General features: G+C 40.3%; 1 protein-coding gene across 2 annotated transcripts in view; it reads right to left on the reverse strand.

The window, feature by feature from the left end:
- ECPAS (Ecm29 proteasome adaptor and scaffold) overlaps positions 1-17,734 on the reverse strand; it is a 64,350-nt gene that overhangs the window by 37,369 nt on the left and 9,247 nt on the right. For both annotated transcript variants that reach the window (XM_086479171.1, XM_086479170.1), the window contains exons 2-15: positions 17,478-17,608; positions 11,847-11,963; positions 10,184-10,302; positions 8,920-9,072; positions 6,613-6,781; positions 5,944-6,083; positions 4,337-4,418; positions 3,964-4,083; positions 3,701-3,786; positions 3,351-3,429; positions 2,184-2,233; positions 1,584-1,650; positions 1,359-1,481; positions 91-194 (exon numbers count right to left, since the gene is read on the reverse strand). In XM_086479171.1, the coding sequence (XP_086335297.1) occupies positions 91-194; positions 1,359-1,481; positions 1,584-1,650; positions 2,184-2,233; positions 3,351-3,429; positions 3,701-3,786; positions 3,964-4,083; positions 4,337-4,418; positions 5,944-6,083; positions 6,613-6,781; positions 8,920-9,072; positions 10,184-10,302; positions 11,847-11,963; positions 17,478-17,608 (1,540 nt within the window). The remainder of the gene's footprint in view (positions 1-90; positions 195-1,358; positions 1,482-1,583; positions 1,651-2,183; positions 2,234-3,350; positions 3,430-3,700; positions 3,787-3,963; positions 4,084-4,336; positions 4,419-5,943; positions 6,084-6,612; positions 6,782-8,919; positions 9,073-10,183; positions 10,303-11,846; positions 11,964-17,477; positions 17,609-17,734) is intronic.

The following is a 17,734-nucleotide window of genomic DNA, read 5'->3' on the forward strand; positions in this document are numbered from 1 at the left end:
TATGCATACATATTTCATCCAAACATATATTGGATGCAAATATGTGTGTGTGTGTATGTGTGTGTATGAAAATAACTTAAAACAACTTACGGGTCTCCTGCAGCTAATAGGAGTAAGTATCTGGATGGGATATGATCTGGAGGGAATACTGTGCTAGCAAACTTCACAGCCACTTGACGTACTTGAACTTCAGGCTTAAACAGAAGAGACACAAACATATGGTTAAGTTTTAAATGAACACACTAATGACCTGCACTCAGCACTTGTAAATAATCAGTCATCTGTTTTGTTCTCTGGTACCAATATGACTCAAAGAGTTTAGACATTTTGAGACACTGTTCTTCCTAACTCTTCATATGTCAGGAGACAGGGAAAAGAAAAGCTAGCTTCTCATATATACACAAGTGGAGAATAAAATGTTTAATTAAATACATTTTGAAGTGTCATAAATCAAGGTTATCACAAATTCTTAGACATCTGAACTGCTCCACCCAGGCAGTTTTGAAATGAAGAGTGACATCCATCATCTATCCACACGAAACAGAGCTGCGCTTAGGAGCAGCACAGACAGAGGTGGAAAAGAAACATTAGCTTAGGGTGGTCATTCTCTCTGCTGGGTTCAGACAGACTCAAAATGGCACTGCCTGGAGACCTGTATCACTTGAACATACAGGCAAAAGAGTCATCAGCATGAAAATAGTCTCTTACACACCTATTAGTGCAACCACTAGAAATACATATACCTCCGCAGTCACCCTGAGTACCCATACAAACACACAGTGTAGAAAACCCACTGTTTCTGAAAACCCAGAGCTCTGGGGAATTCTGAACACAAACAAGATACTCAGTAAAGTAAGAGAGTCAGTGAAGATTGGTTTCCTCTGGATTAGCGTCTCCAGGCTGAGTTCCTGGTGAGGTTCCCAGGTACCTTACAATGTTAGAAATCACACTGCACACTGAAATCCCCACTTAGCAGTGAATGATGGATCCTTCTACCAAACTCCTGCTTTCACAAAGCATTTCACAAGATACGGTCCTTGAAACACCTATTTCTCGGAGTTTTCTTAGGAGGAGAATATGAGAAACATACAGCACAATTCCAACTGTTTGTTTCTTTGCAAAACAGAATACAAATAGAAAACTGCATTGTCACCCTTCTTGCAGCCACTGTACCATATCAAAAATATTTAATCTGAGTGCACAGCACCACCCCCCCCCCTTCTCCCAGACAGACCAATTATATTCAGCAAGAAAAGGGAGACCTCTTCCAAAAGTACACAACAGGAAATGTCAGGAAACAGGAAAACAATAAATAGCTCTTTTTTTAAGGTACTCAATTTTGACTCCACTGAAAATACCTTTATTAAATAAGAAGCTACAAGAGCTTCCATCAGGGTACGCTGGGCTCCTTCCAAGTTACTGTATGCTCCAACCATCATAGACAAGGCCTCCTGAATAGCAAGCCTGGTATCAGCATCTTCCTGCAGGACAAACCAAGTGTTTTCACTTTACAGTGCGCAGTGACAATTATGAAAAAACAGCACAAAATATTAACAATTTCCCAAAGCCCTGTCAGCACTCACCTTGCATAAAGCTTCAAAAAACTGCTGTACCAGTGCTATATCCTTGGTAAAGAGCTGAGGCATTCGGCTGAAACAAGATATTTTAATTCATTAAGTTTCAGAGTTTTTAAATTGAAATGCTTCACATTTCATTCATCTTCCCCTCATTTCACATTTTAACTGTCAAAACAAAACAGAGTCAGCATGGAAAGTTTGCTCTATCTTATCGATTTCCACCACAGAGCGACACATTCCCCCTTAACACAGTGCAGAAAATCACTTATATCACCAGCATACCACTGAACATATCACTTGTCTAGCTTCATGCCCTCTGGTCTTTGCTGTACATTCCTTAAATTTATGTTTCTGGCAATGCAGAAAGTGGATCTCAAATTCTGTGCATAATGCATGAGCTGCCATCAATCACTGCTAGAGAAGCTATCAGCTAAAAACATATTTCTTTTTACACCACTGGAGACATCACAAGAAAAATGCTTTTCTCTGCACGGTACACTCAATTGCAAAATTGGCAGATGGCATAAAACTCGCTGCTGATATATTAACGAGATTACTCTGGAAAAACTATTCAATGTCCCATTGCTTAAATGGTGCTTCAGTTACCTGGAGAGCTTTCCAACCGCTGAATATGCCATTGACAGCAGTTTTGAATCCTTGAATGATAAAACAATAAATAAAATTCAGCAAAAAGAGACAAACATAAAGGCATAACTTTTATAATTACACATTTACTTTAAATCCTGTCTCCAAAGTGCTCAAAAAGGCTTTCATGGACAGAGAATCCTGGAACATAAAATAATCTTATCCAAGAATAAAAGCATTACATAGGAACAGAGGGAGCATGCTTTTCCACAAGAAACAGAAAACTACAAATGGTGACAAAATGTAAATCTCCCTTTCGGTCTCAGCTAACCACAGTTTATTTCAAGAGAGACAGATCAGGAGATTCAGCAAGTATATGGAACAGTAGCAAAGGAACAGAAACCTTCCACTGGCCCTCAACGGCAGCTTTACACGAAGAAAGCTGTTCACACAACGGATCCCACAGATGACCAATGCAGCACATTTATATATGGGCTTACTTCCTGATAAATACTCCCTTCTTCATGTCCTTCCCTAAGGCAGGAGAGGCCCTCATACTCAAACACCAACCAGGTGGCCAGAAGGCCACATCTGACAGTTCAAATGAACCAGTAAGTGAATCAAAGCTGCAGAACAGGTGATCTGCAACACCAGCCCTTCGTAAGATACATGTAGGAGTATTGTGGGGAATTTGTCTTCCGAAATGGCATTGGAAAGACCTCTTCAGGCCAGACTGGCATCTGCAGTTCTGTTTGTAACATCCTTCCCATAGCAATATCATTCCTGGACAGACAGGATGGAAGGTATTACAAGCAGGCCTATATAGCTGCTTATAACAACGGGGTATATGGCAGGGGCTGGGGCCCTTGTGTGCTCCAAAGCAATGAGTAACAGCAGCTAGATGCAACTCTGGCCTCACTCTTTAGATTACCAACACTATTATTTCCTGAGACTTAGCAAAGTGTCCAAGCACCTATCCATAGCCGTTAAACAAACAGAAGTTTTCCTATATAGCCTTTTAAAGTATTTTTGTCTCTTCCAACAAAATTTCTTTAAAAGTATCCTTTAATAGACACCTTAGGCAACTACAAAAGAAAGATTTATCAGTTTCCGTCAAAAAGGTATTTGTCTTTTGCTTATATTCATATGAAGAATTATAGCTCTATAGTATAGAACCTTTCAGCTTACCTCTTTGTATTCATTGATCAGCTTTGTAAGTCCATTTAAAAGCATTGGGCCTAACGGCTTTATTTTACTTTCTGGACAACTGCAATCAGAGACACCAATAAACAAAATATTATCTTTTGCATCCCTTGAAAGTATCTTCTCTCAGTATCACTTTTTCTCAACTTTGTTAAGCTGAAAAATTACATCTTAATGTGTGCAAGTACACACACACACAGAGATTTCAGGATTAAGGAAAAACCCCTACTTTCCTTGAGTTTTAGTAGTCATTCTTTGCCCTTAGTTCAGGTATATAAACAGAGCGGCTTCTAGGCAAATAGCTAAAAAAAACGTGCTCACTCTAAATTACTTACATTATACAAATATGATGCACAAACTGCAAGGACAGACTTCTCAGTTTTGCATTTGTGTTTGCACCGAAGAGTCCATCATAAACCACCTGGCCAAAAGAAATAAAAAGCAGATCAGAGAGTGCCCAGCTTCACTTTCAAAGGTTTTCTAATTCCCCTTCTTCTTTAAACACTGTCATCAGTAACAGTCCTTCCCTCCCCTAAGTACTGGAGGAACTGTATTATCAAGCTCATTAGGAATAGCAGCTCTGGAACACAAGCATTACCTGAATGTTAGCTGGGAATGTTTCTGCAGCTTGCCTGGATCGCAGAAGATGAGGAACTATCTTTAATTTAACACGAGTACTGACTGACTCTCGTTTCATTTCTGGTTTCAGAACAGATCCCTGTCAGAAACAGAGTTGAAATAATGCAGTGCATCTTTGGACAGCAGTACTCTTAATTTAGCTGAATTACCTTCTACTGCAAATCAGAACATACTGGGACAGAGAGAAAAATTATTCAATAGCAAAAATGTTCAGTGAAAGCAGAGATCAAAGGAAATTATAGATTTAAGAAATATATATATATATGTCTTCCACAAATGAAGTAAGGCAACTAAGATTACAGGTTCAGAAATTAAGCAGGTATGTAACTCACCTCCTTGGTTTTCAGTGGTATATCCCCAAGATACACTTTATACATTTTGTTGATGATAGTAGGATTGTTCCAGTCAATTAAACTAAAGAAAAAACCACATTGAACAACAACATGTTATGGTACCGTCTTTTGATTACCTTTTAAAATATATGTCTTTTACAGCATTTCACATCATACTCACAGTCTTCACAGAGTTTTAACAGACCTAGTTTGACTTCTAATCAGTCCTCCCATATACACATAATATACAATCACACAGAGTGTGAAGTGATTACAAATTTCACCTACAAATTCTGACAACGTAATTCCAAAGAATTTGTGAGAAAACTACATGCTCCCTTCTCTCCCACTGAAACAAGACATATAAATCATGGTAGTCTACCAGCTGAATACAGAATGGTCATCTGTTAACAAATTCCTGCATGTTCGTCAACCTTGGTGCTTTGACATCTCAATAGAGAAGACGGCACTTTTAATTTTAGAACTATTTCCTCTTGGTCTCTCAGACAAACCTGTTTGCCCACGGTAACCACCTAATGCGAGCTTATTGTTGAGACTGAAACACACACATGTAAAAAACACCCCACAGAAAAAAAAAAGTTAAGCATGCACACTTTGAAAATATGGAGGAGACAGAATCATCTCTTTCTTTTAGTAAAGCAACTGATTTCCAAACAAGCGAGCTGTTAATTAATATATATTTCTCATAAAAGACATTTAACACTGCATAGTAACATGCATTTTGTCCACACACGTATTTTGCTCTCCAAGCAAAAAATAACAACATAAAGGGAAAGATGAGGCAAGCAGCAAAGGAGACTGCCTTCCTTAACCAGGCTGTCGTCACTTACTAGAATCATCTCCCCTGCCATGACTGAGGCACGTGAACAGACTCAAATGAAGAAGGTTTCACATTACATATTTGACTCCAAGTTAAATAGTCCCATACTTCTAGTAACACAGAAGCCACCTACACATTTCGAAGGCAGGCCTTTCTCGCTCCAAATTTCCTACGTGAGCCAGCAAACCTTGCACGATCAATGACTCAGCAAATAGTACCAACAGCAATTACTCTGGCCTCTTGATAGGTTAAAGACAGATGTATTGTTTTTAGATGATGAAAGGTAGACTGCAGACAAAGCAAAAGCTTTAATAATGCAGAAAATGGCGGTTGCCAAACTTTCCCGACTATGGTCCACTTAAGGATTACAGTCTCTTTACTCCCTGAATAAATTAAATGAAAGTATACTTTTCTGGGAAAGACAAAATAGATAAGTCGACCAGCTGTGAATCACTTACTAAGGCCTTAATGACCACTGATAATCCACAGGGGACAATTTGGAAACCAACGAGTAAGAAAATGGCTCAAAAACAATACCAAAGATGATTGAAAACAGAGAGCTAAAGCTGTCAGCTCCAGAGCCAAGTGATGTTCCCAGCTTCAGGACTGAGCCACACCACCCCCATATGACATTGCAGCTTCGCAGGTATGCGGGGGACTGCAGCCCTCCTCGTTCCAGAGAACAGTCTTTCTAGAGCACTACATTAATTGCAGCTAGCTTTGTTAGGAAACTAGCACCATCTTTTCCAAACATCCAAACTTGTACCTTTGTTTGCTCTTTAGTTCAAGGTCTGCTGCAGTGGCAACACTGTGTCTTGTATCACTGGAGGCTACAACCAGGTGTATAACAGCTTCAAGTTCTGGCACTTGCTCAGCTTCAATGAACTTCACTATCCCCAGTTTACACTGTTCAACAGCGGGTAAAGTAAAGGCAGTGTTACTGACAAGAAAGCATATGTCACAATAACCGTAGCAGTTCAGCTGTCTGAAATGATGGCTTTTGCTTGCTAAGGAGAAGTTCACATGCTCTCCATCTCTTTAGCAGCGCCCTCCCCTTGCCTCCTGTCAAAACAGTCACCTGCGGCAAAGTATCAGCATTACAATTGGGGATACTCCGCTACATCCCTTCTAAAAAGGGATGCTTCATCAACATGAGAGAGTTTTGCAATCTTACTGTCTCTAAAAGGAAAACGCAAGAGTAGGCTGCAGTCATGGCTGCTTCCTAACCAGCTCTGAGAAATGCTGGCACCGCCCACTCCATCTCACTGTTTCAAAGCTCCTTAAGGCATCATGTGAAGTCTCTCCATAAATTCCCCCAGGACAACTAAAGACCTGGCCAGAATGTATTTTCCTTTCGGCCTTCCATTCCTCTCTCTGTAGCTATCCCTGTTACTATCCCCAGTTCACCGAGGACCAGCCCTGCAGCTTCAAGTACCTGTTCCAGCAGCTCTGGTGTCCATGGGCTATCTCCAATTACCCTTTTGGCTGCATAAAAGCTCATCCCTGGAGGTGGCTGAGGGATTCCAGGACCTCCTGCACTACTCGATGAAGAGCCCTGGGCCGAGGGCATGTTCTGTCGACTCTGAGATTCATTCAATACGAACCTAAGCAGGTGGGAAAGAAGTTTCATTAGAGGCTTTACCAATCCACATTGCCAGATGAATTAGATGCTCTTAGATTCTGACATAGGACAGAATTTTACTCAGTTGAGACTCAGCTACCAGTTATCCTAGCATACTCTGCAAGAGCTGTAACAATCTTGTTGTAACTGTTTGAAAACAAACCTCAGTTAGGAAAGGGAAGGTTCCACTGGCGTTTCTGAAGAGAGTTATCTCAGGTTATGAACCTGAAAGAATGGTATCTTTCGTATTAGAAGTGAGTACCTAGACAGCACCACATTCAAGAAACTGGTACTAAAAGCTTTAACTACATTTGTACGATTTCTATGAAAAATGCAAGCCTAACAAGGGAAATAGTGAAGCATATGCAACAGATGAAGCGGCAGGAAGCAATCCTTGATATTAAAAAAAAAAAAAAAAAAAAAAAAAAAGATAGTGTCTTGGAAAATGGCAGTTTTAGTGCCAGGCAGGGAAGGAAAGCAAACCCCATAAAAATTAAGTTTACAGATCCTAGTCTTTTTCGAGACTGGCTAGTCTAGCTGCCCTGTGCATGTCTCCATACTATCAGAAAAGCCACTCCATCTCTCCCTGTATCCTTGGAAGCTGGTCAACACATGAAGGCATCAAAACTGTAGTGCAGAGACCAACAAGAATTATTTTGCTAGAGACAACCATAATCTGTTCTGCATTCAGCACACAGGCATCAAAAGCAAGTACACAGTCTCAACAAGAAGGATAAACACTCATCCCAAGTCTCATTAGTTAAAACTTTGAACACTTGAACTTGATTACGAGCTTTGAGCTGTACAGTTAGACTTTCTGGTTGTTTTACTGCCCGCAGACTGGCAAGGCTAATTCACAACTGCGCGATGACAGAGCAAGTTCCACCAGGCATAAATTTGCTGTAAACGGTCTCACCCCAGGGAGCAACACTTTAAGAGACAGACATCCAGAGCCACAGGCCGGCTGACACTCTCTGAGCACTTTCTGGAAAAAAATGAAACCTTCACCCCTACCCTTGTGGTCTCTCCAAGTACTTCAAAATTTTCATGCTTGGCCAGAGTACAAAAGCACAGAAGGAACTGAAGTGCTTTTGCAAAGCCCAAGGAGTTTATCTGCTGAAGCTACAGCCACAGCAGTGTGGGGGTGAAGCTAAGAGCATAAACCTGGGCAAACTGAAGAGTGTGAGCTGTGAAGAGAGGAGCAGGTTAGGCATTTTAAATTATAAGCTGTAAGACTCTACACACTCAAATGGTAAGCAATTGACACCCGAAACATCTGATGGGAGCACGGCCTCCAGCAAAGCCACATGGAGAAGTATCACATGCTCATTATTTTAAAAGTCACTCATTTAGGTTAATCCACTTGGCCAAGCAAAAGTTAGGTAATCATGATTCACAAGAATCACCAAACTGGCAGAAAAGTGAAATGTATTCTATTGTTAAAATTATTTCTATTTCCTTTCAAAGCAAAAGTTCTCCTAGCAATATAAAGACACGAAAAAAGTCAGTGGAAAATAGATTTTGAGACTGATTTTAGACACTAGAAGATTCCTAACAAGCAGTGATCAGTAAATTCAAGTTGCTCTGTAAATCTTTCTTGCTCTCAGAAACAGTGCTCACACCAAGACAAACCATTACAGTTAAAACACTTTCCATCAGAAGACAGATGAAAGACAAATCTTGTTATTGAAGGTTCAGTTCTGGGAAGCACAAGTTTTCAGACATTACACTTCTTATGACCTTGGAGGAATAAGCCTTAAAACTCAACTGCAGGAAGATGAGCACACATTTTGATCTGGCTTCTATTTTAAAGGTTTGATTACTCAACAAATAGCTCACATGTCTCATAGCTTCACTTTGATCCCAAAAGAGGTCAAGGACAGAATAGTCTAACACCTAATTAAGTAGAAAAAAGATGTTTTGTTAAATAAGGAAGATGGTGATCCCATTCTTAAAATTAGGACCCTGCTTTGTATCTTACTGAAATATGTTAACAGGCTTCATTCAAGGTAGGAAATAACAGCATATTTTAAATGAGTTTCCAAGGGTGCAGTTTGCAATGTTTCACACATAAAGAATACATCAAAATACTAGAGAAGACTGGTATTAAGTCTTACTTACCCATAAGGCATAAGAAGAACATCCAACATAAAATCTAAAAGCAGCTGTACAGTCTTTGGTTTTTCAGCAAGATTAAATGGAGAAGCTGCTGCTTTCAGTGGTTCAGCAGGGTATTTCATGTGAAAAAGGGTTGGTATTAGAAGATGCATTAGGCTGAAAAACAATTATATTTACTGCAACCATTAAAAAAACCACACCTGCTTATTCTTAACATTCAAGAGAGAAACCTTTAACAACAAACCTAGTCCTTAACAGCAAAAGAAAAAATCTTAACAAAACTTAAAGTGATTCATAATCCAGTGGCCTCTATTTGCCACCTGATGTACTTAAAAATGGAAGGCAGAAGATAAATTAGGATTTGTGCTTAAAATAGAACATTTGTGCATGCACACACATCTGGAGAGATAAAAGTCACTGCCTTTGTCCAGACTTCTAATGTTTCGTAATTATGCCACAAAATGCAGTCTAGGACTGTCTCATCTGTAAGAAATTTAAAGTTTTAAATCTGAGTCTGCCTAGACCAGAAGTTGATCAACACTGTTCAGCTTCATGAAAGACAAATATATTGAGTATACACCAGTATAGACAGATTTCCCAAAGCTCTCTTCACTCATATACTTGCTTTTTGGACAGGGCAAAACCATGGTCCCAGAGAAGACAATCAAGTATTTTCACACTGATCTCATGTACAGAAGCAAGATTTTACTGCAAGACCTTTCAGTGAGGTAATTTTTAAAATACCTTTATACTGTCACAGCGTAGAGTGAATGAAGATATGGTTTTAATGCCATTTTCCAGTGCCAGCATGGTGGAAAACCAAAATTAACAGTTTTCTAGTGCACAGCCATTCCCAACTTCAGTCATTTTTTATTTACTACAACTTAGTGTTTCAAGTGAGTAGGAATTTTTGTTATCTCACAATTTAGAGTGGCCAATCTGAGACGTTCACTGCTGTTCCTGTTGCTGGACAGACGATACTTACCGAAGGCCTGGCCTGAAGCTGGAAACCCGAATTTAATGAAGATGGATGACAGATATGGACAGGCATATCTGTCATAACACAGGCCTCTTATCCTACAGCAAATCTGCTGCTGTAGATCCTGCATATTACTACAACATTAGACTACATGAATTCTTTGTACCACCCAAACTACTGAACTTCTGATCCACATCGTACGAGCCAACAAAATCTTTTAACAACTGATACAAACTATTTTACTAAAATGACACCAACAGAATTCACTCCAAGAATAAGTAGCTATACCTGTCTTGCTGTGGTTGAGGCTTCCCTTCCATTGCAGTGAGAAGAGTTGGAGCCAATTCACATTGTTTTTCCACCGGCAGACGGGGGTATCCCATTTTAACATAAATTATGGTAAAATTCTAAACGAGTACAAAAAGCAGACAGCATTGCAACAATGCAAAAGAAATATCTGTTCTTTAAACTCTTCCAGTATGTTGTGCTACATAACTGGGTGTTGGAAACAACATGTTTTAGAAGACCAATTTCTTAATTCTAAGCCTCAGACTGACAGCTATTAAAGGGGAAGCTCAGCAGGACCTACTCAGAAATCCTTTCTGAGGTCTTGCTGAGCCTCCACTTGAAAAGGAGGAAAACAACAATGCAAAAAAACCTCTCTAGCTTCTCTTATTTGCTGCCAATTTCAATAAAAGCAGCTTTACCTGAACAACAGCTTCACAGAAAGCAAATGTAATGTTCTCTCTTACCTATTTTTGAAATAAAATAGAAAGCCATATTGAATAAATACAAAGTCAGCAGCATAGGCAAGGTTTCTCTTGAAAATGTGTTTCTCAATCATCATAAATAAAAGTTGCAATCCAGAGTCCAGTGACATGACAGCACAGCAGAGCAGTACTGAATACTAGACTATCTAACTGCTATTGTGTTGATCCAAGTCCAGCCAAGAACTGTAGAGGTAAATTATGTGTTCAGTGAACCAGTTGAAAGAAGTGTTGAAGTGGGCAGCATTACATTTCTTTCTAGATAGCACTTGTTAAAGTTTTATAAAGCCTCATGGCACAAAAACCCCATGAATCACTCATGCACACGTTATGGCAAGTTTGTCTTCAAACAAGATGATTCTTTTACTGCTCTACAGAATGTATGCACTGTAGAAGCCTTTGGCCGTTTCTAAAAGGTGAACTCTGGATAACCCCATTTGATTAAAGACAATCTGAGGTTACTTCTGTGTTATTGCTGTTTAAAGTTTAAGTATTTCTCCATTGGTTTCTAAGATGTGGTTTCCATTTATGCTACATGTGACTGAACAGTCAAATGAGAAGGACAGAGAGTTTCCCTCTGATTTTATCACTTTTTTCCATGATGATGATTTGCAATAGATCTACTACAGTTGAAATGAAAATTGTCTTCATTGTTTCACAAAAACATTTTTAAACCACTTTCACTTTTTAAACTACATTGAATGAAACCATCTAGTAAAATTTCACCATCTATAAAATACAGTTTTTTTCATCTTTTGTTGCTCAGCTAAAACCCTAAGAACACATAAAAATATGAGTTGTCATGTGTTCAGAGAAACACGGATGTTTTAAGTAAGACCCTGATCCTGCATGTATCAGGATAATGAGCAGTCGCTGCTTGCAAAATAGAGCTTCTAACAATGAACAGACCCTTAACAATAGGAGCAATACCCATTCACACATTCATGAAATATCAAGAGCAATTATCAGTAATTTAAACAGAAGCAACAATGTAGCTGCTTTACAAAACTAAGTTTTACCCACAACAGACTATAAGGTCTAGTTTAAAAAAATCTTAAAACATCAACCTCATGACAGTAACATCCTTGCTAGGAAAACCGACAAAGCTAAATACAGGGACTTTAAAAAATACTCTTCTTGTTACAAGTAAATCGGCAACTGTTTTTGGAAGAACAGACACTTACAGTGACAAAAGACACTGCAGAAGGATCTTGATACTGAACTAGCAATGTCTCTACTGGAAGCTGAATTTTTGGACGACTTTTGATGCGCTTATTCAGATGAACCAGCAGCTCCATGACCTGACAGGGAAAAACAAAAACAAAAAAAACCCCACAAAACGAAAAACTTGAAAGAACCACCATTAATTTTACTACTTTGGACTTCACATATCACCCTCAGTCCACTACGCAGGCCTATTATAAACAAAATGGGCTCAAGCTTCCCGATTATTTAACCTCTAAGAAAATAGCAGCTATCATTTATTGTATTATCTTGAAACCACTCTGGCATGTCTCAAGTCACAGTTAAGACAAACACATAAAAAGTCTCAAACCATGCAACAACTGACAACCTCTGTCAACAGAAATGTCAGAAAGGAATGATCAGTTCTTTCTAGACAGTCAGTTACTATTCCTCAAAATTGAGCCTGGCTTTGAAATCTGCATTGCTGCCTCTATCTTGTCACTGTAGAGTAACTCCAACTCATGACCCAGAACAAAAAAACAATGAAAAAACCCCACCCATAATAAAGTTACCAAATAAGCGTATGAAAACTGTGTTTGGATTGGAACAATACAGAACTGAATCCTCCAGGCAAGAGGAGAAGCCAATAGAAGCCCTGTGAACGTCAGGTAGGAACAATGTGCAGCCCTGCCCTAAGCAGGCAGAGCCCCAGCAGCAACACCAGTGGGGCCAGGCAGCAGCTCTGAGGAGACGGCCCTTTGCTCTGGTGGACAGCAAGCTGAGCATGGTGCAGAGTGGTACTTTCACATGATGAGGATTCTCAAGTAGTAGATCGGGGCACAGAGAATTTGTGCAGTTTCTATCCTCAGAAGTTTTTCAAGACCCATATTGATAAAACCTTCAGCATCCTAGTCTGAACTTGTAATGGACAGTTTTAAGCAGGAGGTTGGCCTGGATACCTTCTGAGGTCCCCTCCAAGCTGAATTATCCCATGATACTACAGTCCCATGAAGCAGTTTCTTAGCATAGCATCTGCAAAGTGTCGTTTCTAAATCCAGTAACCGAGATACCATAACTGAAGGGAGTAACTCGAAAAGCTACAGACAATCTCCACTCTGGAACAAGAGGTTCCAAGAAATCACGCTGGATGTCTGCACGTCATTCACAAACCCTATCGGATTCTGAAGCAAAGTGGTGCAAAAATATGTGACATTAAATGGAGTCAGCTCAGCGCCAGTAAAATCAAACAGAGCCAGTCCTACATGCACGTTGACTTCAAGCAATTTAAGTCAAAAAGCCAGGGTGGGGACACTGTCCTGTACTTTTGATGGCTCATTACCTTGGTCATAGTATGGTGAAAAAGCAGCTAAATTCCAGTCACGGAAGTTTGTCGTGGAAGCTGCAGAACCATATGCTTGCTGAGCTGCTTATCAGCTAAGACATCGTCTTTGCATCCACTCCATGACTAGGTATCATGTCCAGATATAATCCAGAGAAGCTGCATAGCTGACAAGCATGTGATTGAGACCAGAGACAAGCTGACAAACTAGGTAATGCTGACAGCTATCATACTTTGCTGCTGGAACATTATTATAACAGCAGTCACACATTCCCATTAGAAAGGAAAATACTGTCTGCGCACAGTTTTTTGTGAAGGAAGAGATACAGACGAGTACAACAGGGTTTGAGGAACCTGTTCAAATTACCCATGCTGGCTGGTGAAAAAAAGATGTGGCTGGACTTGGCTATGTGTGAGGAGGATTTAGTTCATGTCCTGCTTCTCTAATCATTAATATCGTATCAGTGCATTAAGGATCTCATCCAGCAGTACTCATCTGACATGAATAAGGCAAATGTCTGCTCTTCCAAGTACTACTGCTTCTTATGTTTCTGCTGGCTTCACATGGGCTGCATAAAGCGACATAATCCAGTCTGGCAGACATGCTGCCAGTGCATCAATACTTCTTGGAGCATATCTGAACGAGCAGAGTGAATTTACCATGGATTAGTTCTTTATGTGACACAGCTAGGATAACTGATTTGCTAGAAAACATCCTAGAGTTAAATTTAACTCATCTTTCAAACTGTGGCCTGAAGATTGATTACTTTTTCAGAGTAAATGGATATAAGGTACAAGAAGGTATAGGCATTGCAAGCTCACCCACACAGCTAGACTACACCCTGGACCTGAAAACATATGAGGAAAATGAGTTCAAATTACTAAATGTTGTAGTAATATTGACCCGACAGTCACAAAATTAAGGGCAAGGATAAAACCGACAAATCAATATTTTAAGGCAGGAAGAAGAAAAATGGAATTTTAATTTCCCCTTTCCACTCTAGCAATACGAGCTTGAGGAGAAAGTCTGGGGGTCAGAGTAAAACCAGTCAATCCATCTGGTGTACTGAATGAACTACACTGTGCTTTGAAGTTGGGTGAAAGGAAGTCCATGAACAATGGTATTATCTACAGTTCAGCAGCATACTGGCAACACACACATGTTCTCTTTTGCTTGTATAGCAAATTTTTTTGCTTGTAGATCAAAAGCTACACTTTCAATTCAATTGAAATGGTGTAAGTTTTCAAACCACAATTAACTACGTTGGCACATCTTTTTGTTGTTGTTGCTGGGTTTTTTGGTTTTGTTTTTGTTTTAAACACTACAGTATTGCAGGAGATAGACATGACTTGTGATGGCAGTTTTGTCACTGCCTATAGTCAGGCAATGGGTAAATAGTTTGTCTTTCTCTTTCTATTCTATTTCATCTACTTTATTAGCCTCTCTTAGATTAGCTTTCCAATCACCTGAGCACTCACGTAAAAAAGCATATGCTTTTGTTTTACTTACATTGCCTTAACATGGTTTTGAGGTTGGAGTTGAACAATAGGCACATTCTTTGTCATTCACCAGGCAAAATTAGCACTGGAAAGCTAGGTTATTTGTATTTAAAAGTCATTAGCATTTGAAAATGCATCAAGACTTCTTAAGACATTTTCCCACTACATTAATGGCAAAGTAAAAGCAAGTAGAAGATTGAAAATCTGAGTTCTGATGTGAGTAACAGAAATGGGCCATACGCACATTGAATAGATTTACGCGCATGTTATACACTCCACAGTCATCTCCACTGATGTTCATTAGAATAAAAAACTGACAGTCTTCCCCTCCCCTCTGTCTCACTGATAAATTATTTTGCTATGTAAAAAACACCAAAAAAAAAAATCAACACATACAGAGCCTTCTTGTTACATTCTTAATTTATTACGAAAACAGAATACTGAGAGAGCCAACTTCCCTTCACTGACAGGGCAAGAGCAGAACTCAGGGTAATTTCCTAGACTGCAATGAATTTGACAAATGCCAAGAAGTACAGGGAAATGCTGTAATTGCTTATAATATTATCATCATCTTGTATAGATAAAAATCTATAGTTTAAACACACAGAAGGAAGAAGAAGAAATGAGTTTTATTTCGTTATTCATTCTAACACAAAAACTACAGTATACTGTAAGAATGCTGTGTGATTTTGAGAGGCCTCTTAAAATTTAATTTTCAAAGGAGTAGTCCTCCCCACTTCCTGAATCTCACAACACTCCAAAAAACCCAGACAATATATTCCAGTTTATGGAAAAAAATTTTCCTATTAAAATACCCTAAGAAATTTCACTAGCTAGTTGGATGCCTTTCTTCACAGCTTCAAGTGCACACGATAAGCACGTATTCGGAAGAACCCTCCATCTCAACTGGAGTATCTTCAGCACGGTGGAACAGCTTCACATCTACATGATTACTTTCATGCAATAACTACCAGGCCCATGTTTTGTGCAGAACTTTTAGAAAAATCCATGTTCTAGTTACTTGCAGGTTCTGAAATCCAGTGAAAGCATGATCATTTCCCTATTTCTACAAGACAAAAAGGGGATTATAAAAAGCTTCATCCCCACCACCACACCCCAACAGTACATCTGCACTCTGCTCAAAAAGGTTCTGGTCCACCTCTATCACCAGGCAGCTCCTTCTGATGAACAGCTGCAGGGTCAAGAATTTGTCCTTTGCTTTCTGATCCAGCTGCTCAAATCTCTTATATGCAGCTGCTGCTGCCCCACTTGCCTCTTTGGGTCACATCCTCCTGGCAGAACAGGAAACACAAGCAGGTGTTCCTCTGCCTGAATCCAGGCCAGGTCAGATCTTATCTGCCATTAACACCAGGTTTAGTGATCCCCTCATGCAACACCAGTTGTGAGACTGCATAAGACCTGGGCAAGAACACAGGCCTGGGGAAAAAAAAAACCTGCTAGTGAACAGAGTTCAGGTCCCTGCTACAGAAGGCAGCCGCATCACTGAATTCCTTCATGTTCATACTAAATTCCATCTTCAACACTATTTGGTCCTTGCCTGGCCACAGGTATAGGGGGCACAACCAGTACATGGTGGCAGGGAACCAGGGCCAGGCCCAGTAGCCCAGCAGAGGGCATGCTGCTGCAGCCCTGCAACCCCAGGTCTAACCAGGAGAGGCACACGTTCACCAGTGGGCTTGATCCCTAGCGACACTTGCTCCTCCCCAAATCACCTAGGTCCATCCCCTTCCCTGTCTTTGGTTCCTCCACTAAACATCCCAGTAGAAGGCTTGTGCAACCCCTGCATCCCACTGTGTCCACTACCTCTGGGTGGTACCTTCTCTGTCCAAAAGGTGTTCTGGCATTGACTTATCTGAATGGGTTTCATGCCCGGACAGTGGAGCTAAAGGTTTCCCGAGACAGCCCTGGGCAGGACCTGGACAGGGTGCCCCTTCCTCTGAATCTTTAACTCAGCTTCTTGCCTGCCACAGTGCCTCTGTGCTCCCCTAGGTTTGTGGAGCTGGGACTTTGATGGGCTGATGGCTCCCACGATGGGCCTTCGAGTAGCTGGGGCACTTCCTGTTGTATCTCTGTGATCCTTTATGGGTGGGCAGATGAGCTTTTATCCTATCACGTAATACAGGGAACTGAATTCCGCCAGTATATATTAAATTCCACCTCCAACACTGCTTGGTCCTTGCTCCTATGCGTGTAACCAGGCAAGGACCAAACAGTTTTGGAGGTGGAATTTAATATGTATCTGAATGAATTCTGTGATACTGCTGCCTTCTGTACTAGGGTACTGAATTCCTTCAGGTAGGTATCAAATCTCATCTTCAAATTTGTTTGGTCCTTACTCCTATTCCTGTTACCAAACAAGCAAATGACATCAATAAGAAAGTCTTCAAGGTCCTTCCCTCATAGAAGCAAGCTTGCTCCACAGGTGCTGTAAGTAAGATGGATGCACAACAGCCCTAACCTGGAAACCACAGCAACTGCCTCTACAGCACTAAGTCTTGGTCTCAGGCTAACTCATACCTAGCTGGCCTCAAGTAGAAAGGAATGTAGCCTCCACACACCCACAAAAGCCACACATTTGCAAAAGGCCTCATTGGTACATGCAACAACCGTTTCCTTTGAGCCCTATACTCTATCCGGCTCACGACAACTCTTCCTCAAAGAGGAAATTTCTCCACAGGGAACATCCAAGTACAGTAGATCATGATATACAAGGGGCATTTCCTTCTATCTGATTGGGCCAACATACTATTATGGTAAATTGCACTCTTACCTTTTTACGAACTCCCTCCTGTGTGCTGGACAGCTTGAGGAGAACAGGGGGTAGGAATTTGGAAATAATGTTCTGTAACTGCTCATCTGTTTCTGCATGGCCAAGACGCAAGAACACACGTTCAAGCTGATCTGCAGTTAAAAAAAAAAAAAAAAGGAAAAGAAAGAAAGTGGTTGAAACTCTAAATTGCTGTAACAAGGAAACAACTTTTTCTGAACATCCCCTAATGGGCTTGTAAGAAATGCCACACACAATTC

This window comes from Leptosomus discolor, chromosome Z (assembly GCF_034619465.1).
Source record: "Leptosomus discolor isolate bLepDis1 chromosome Z, bLepDis1.hap2, whole genome shotgun sequence".
Classification (NCBI taxonomy): domain Eukaryota; kingdom Metazoa; phylum Chordata; class Aves; order Leptosomiformes; family Leptosomidae; genus Leptosomus; species Leptosomus discolor.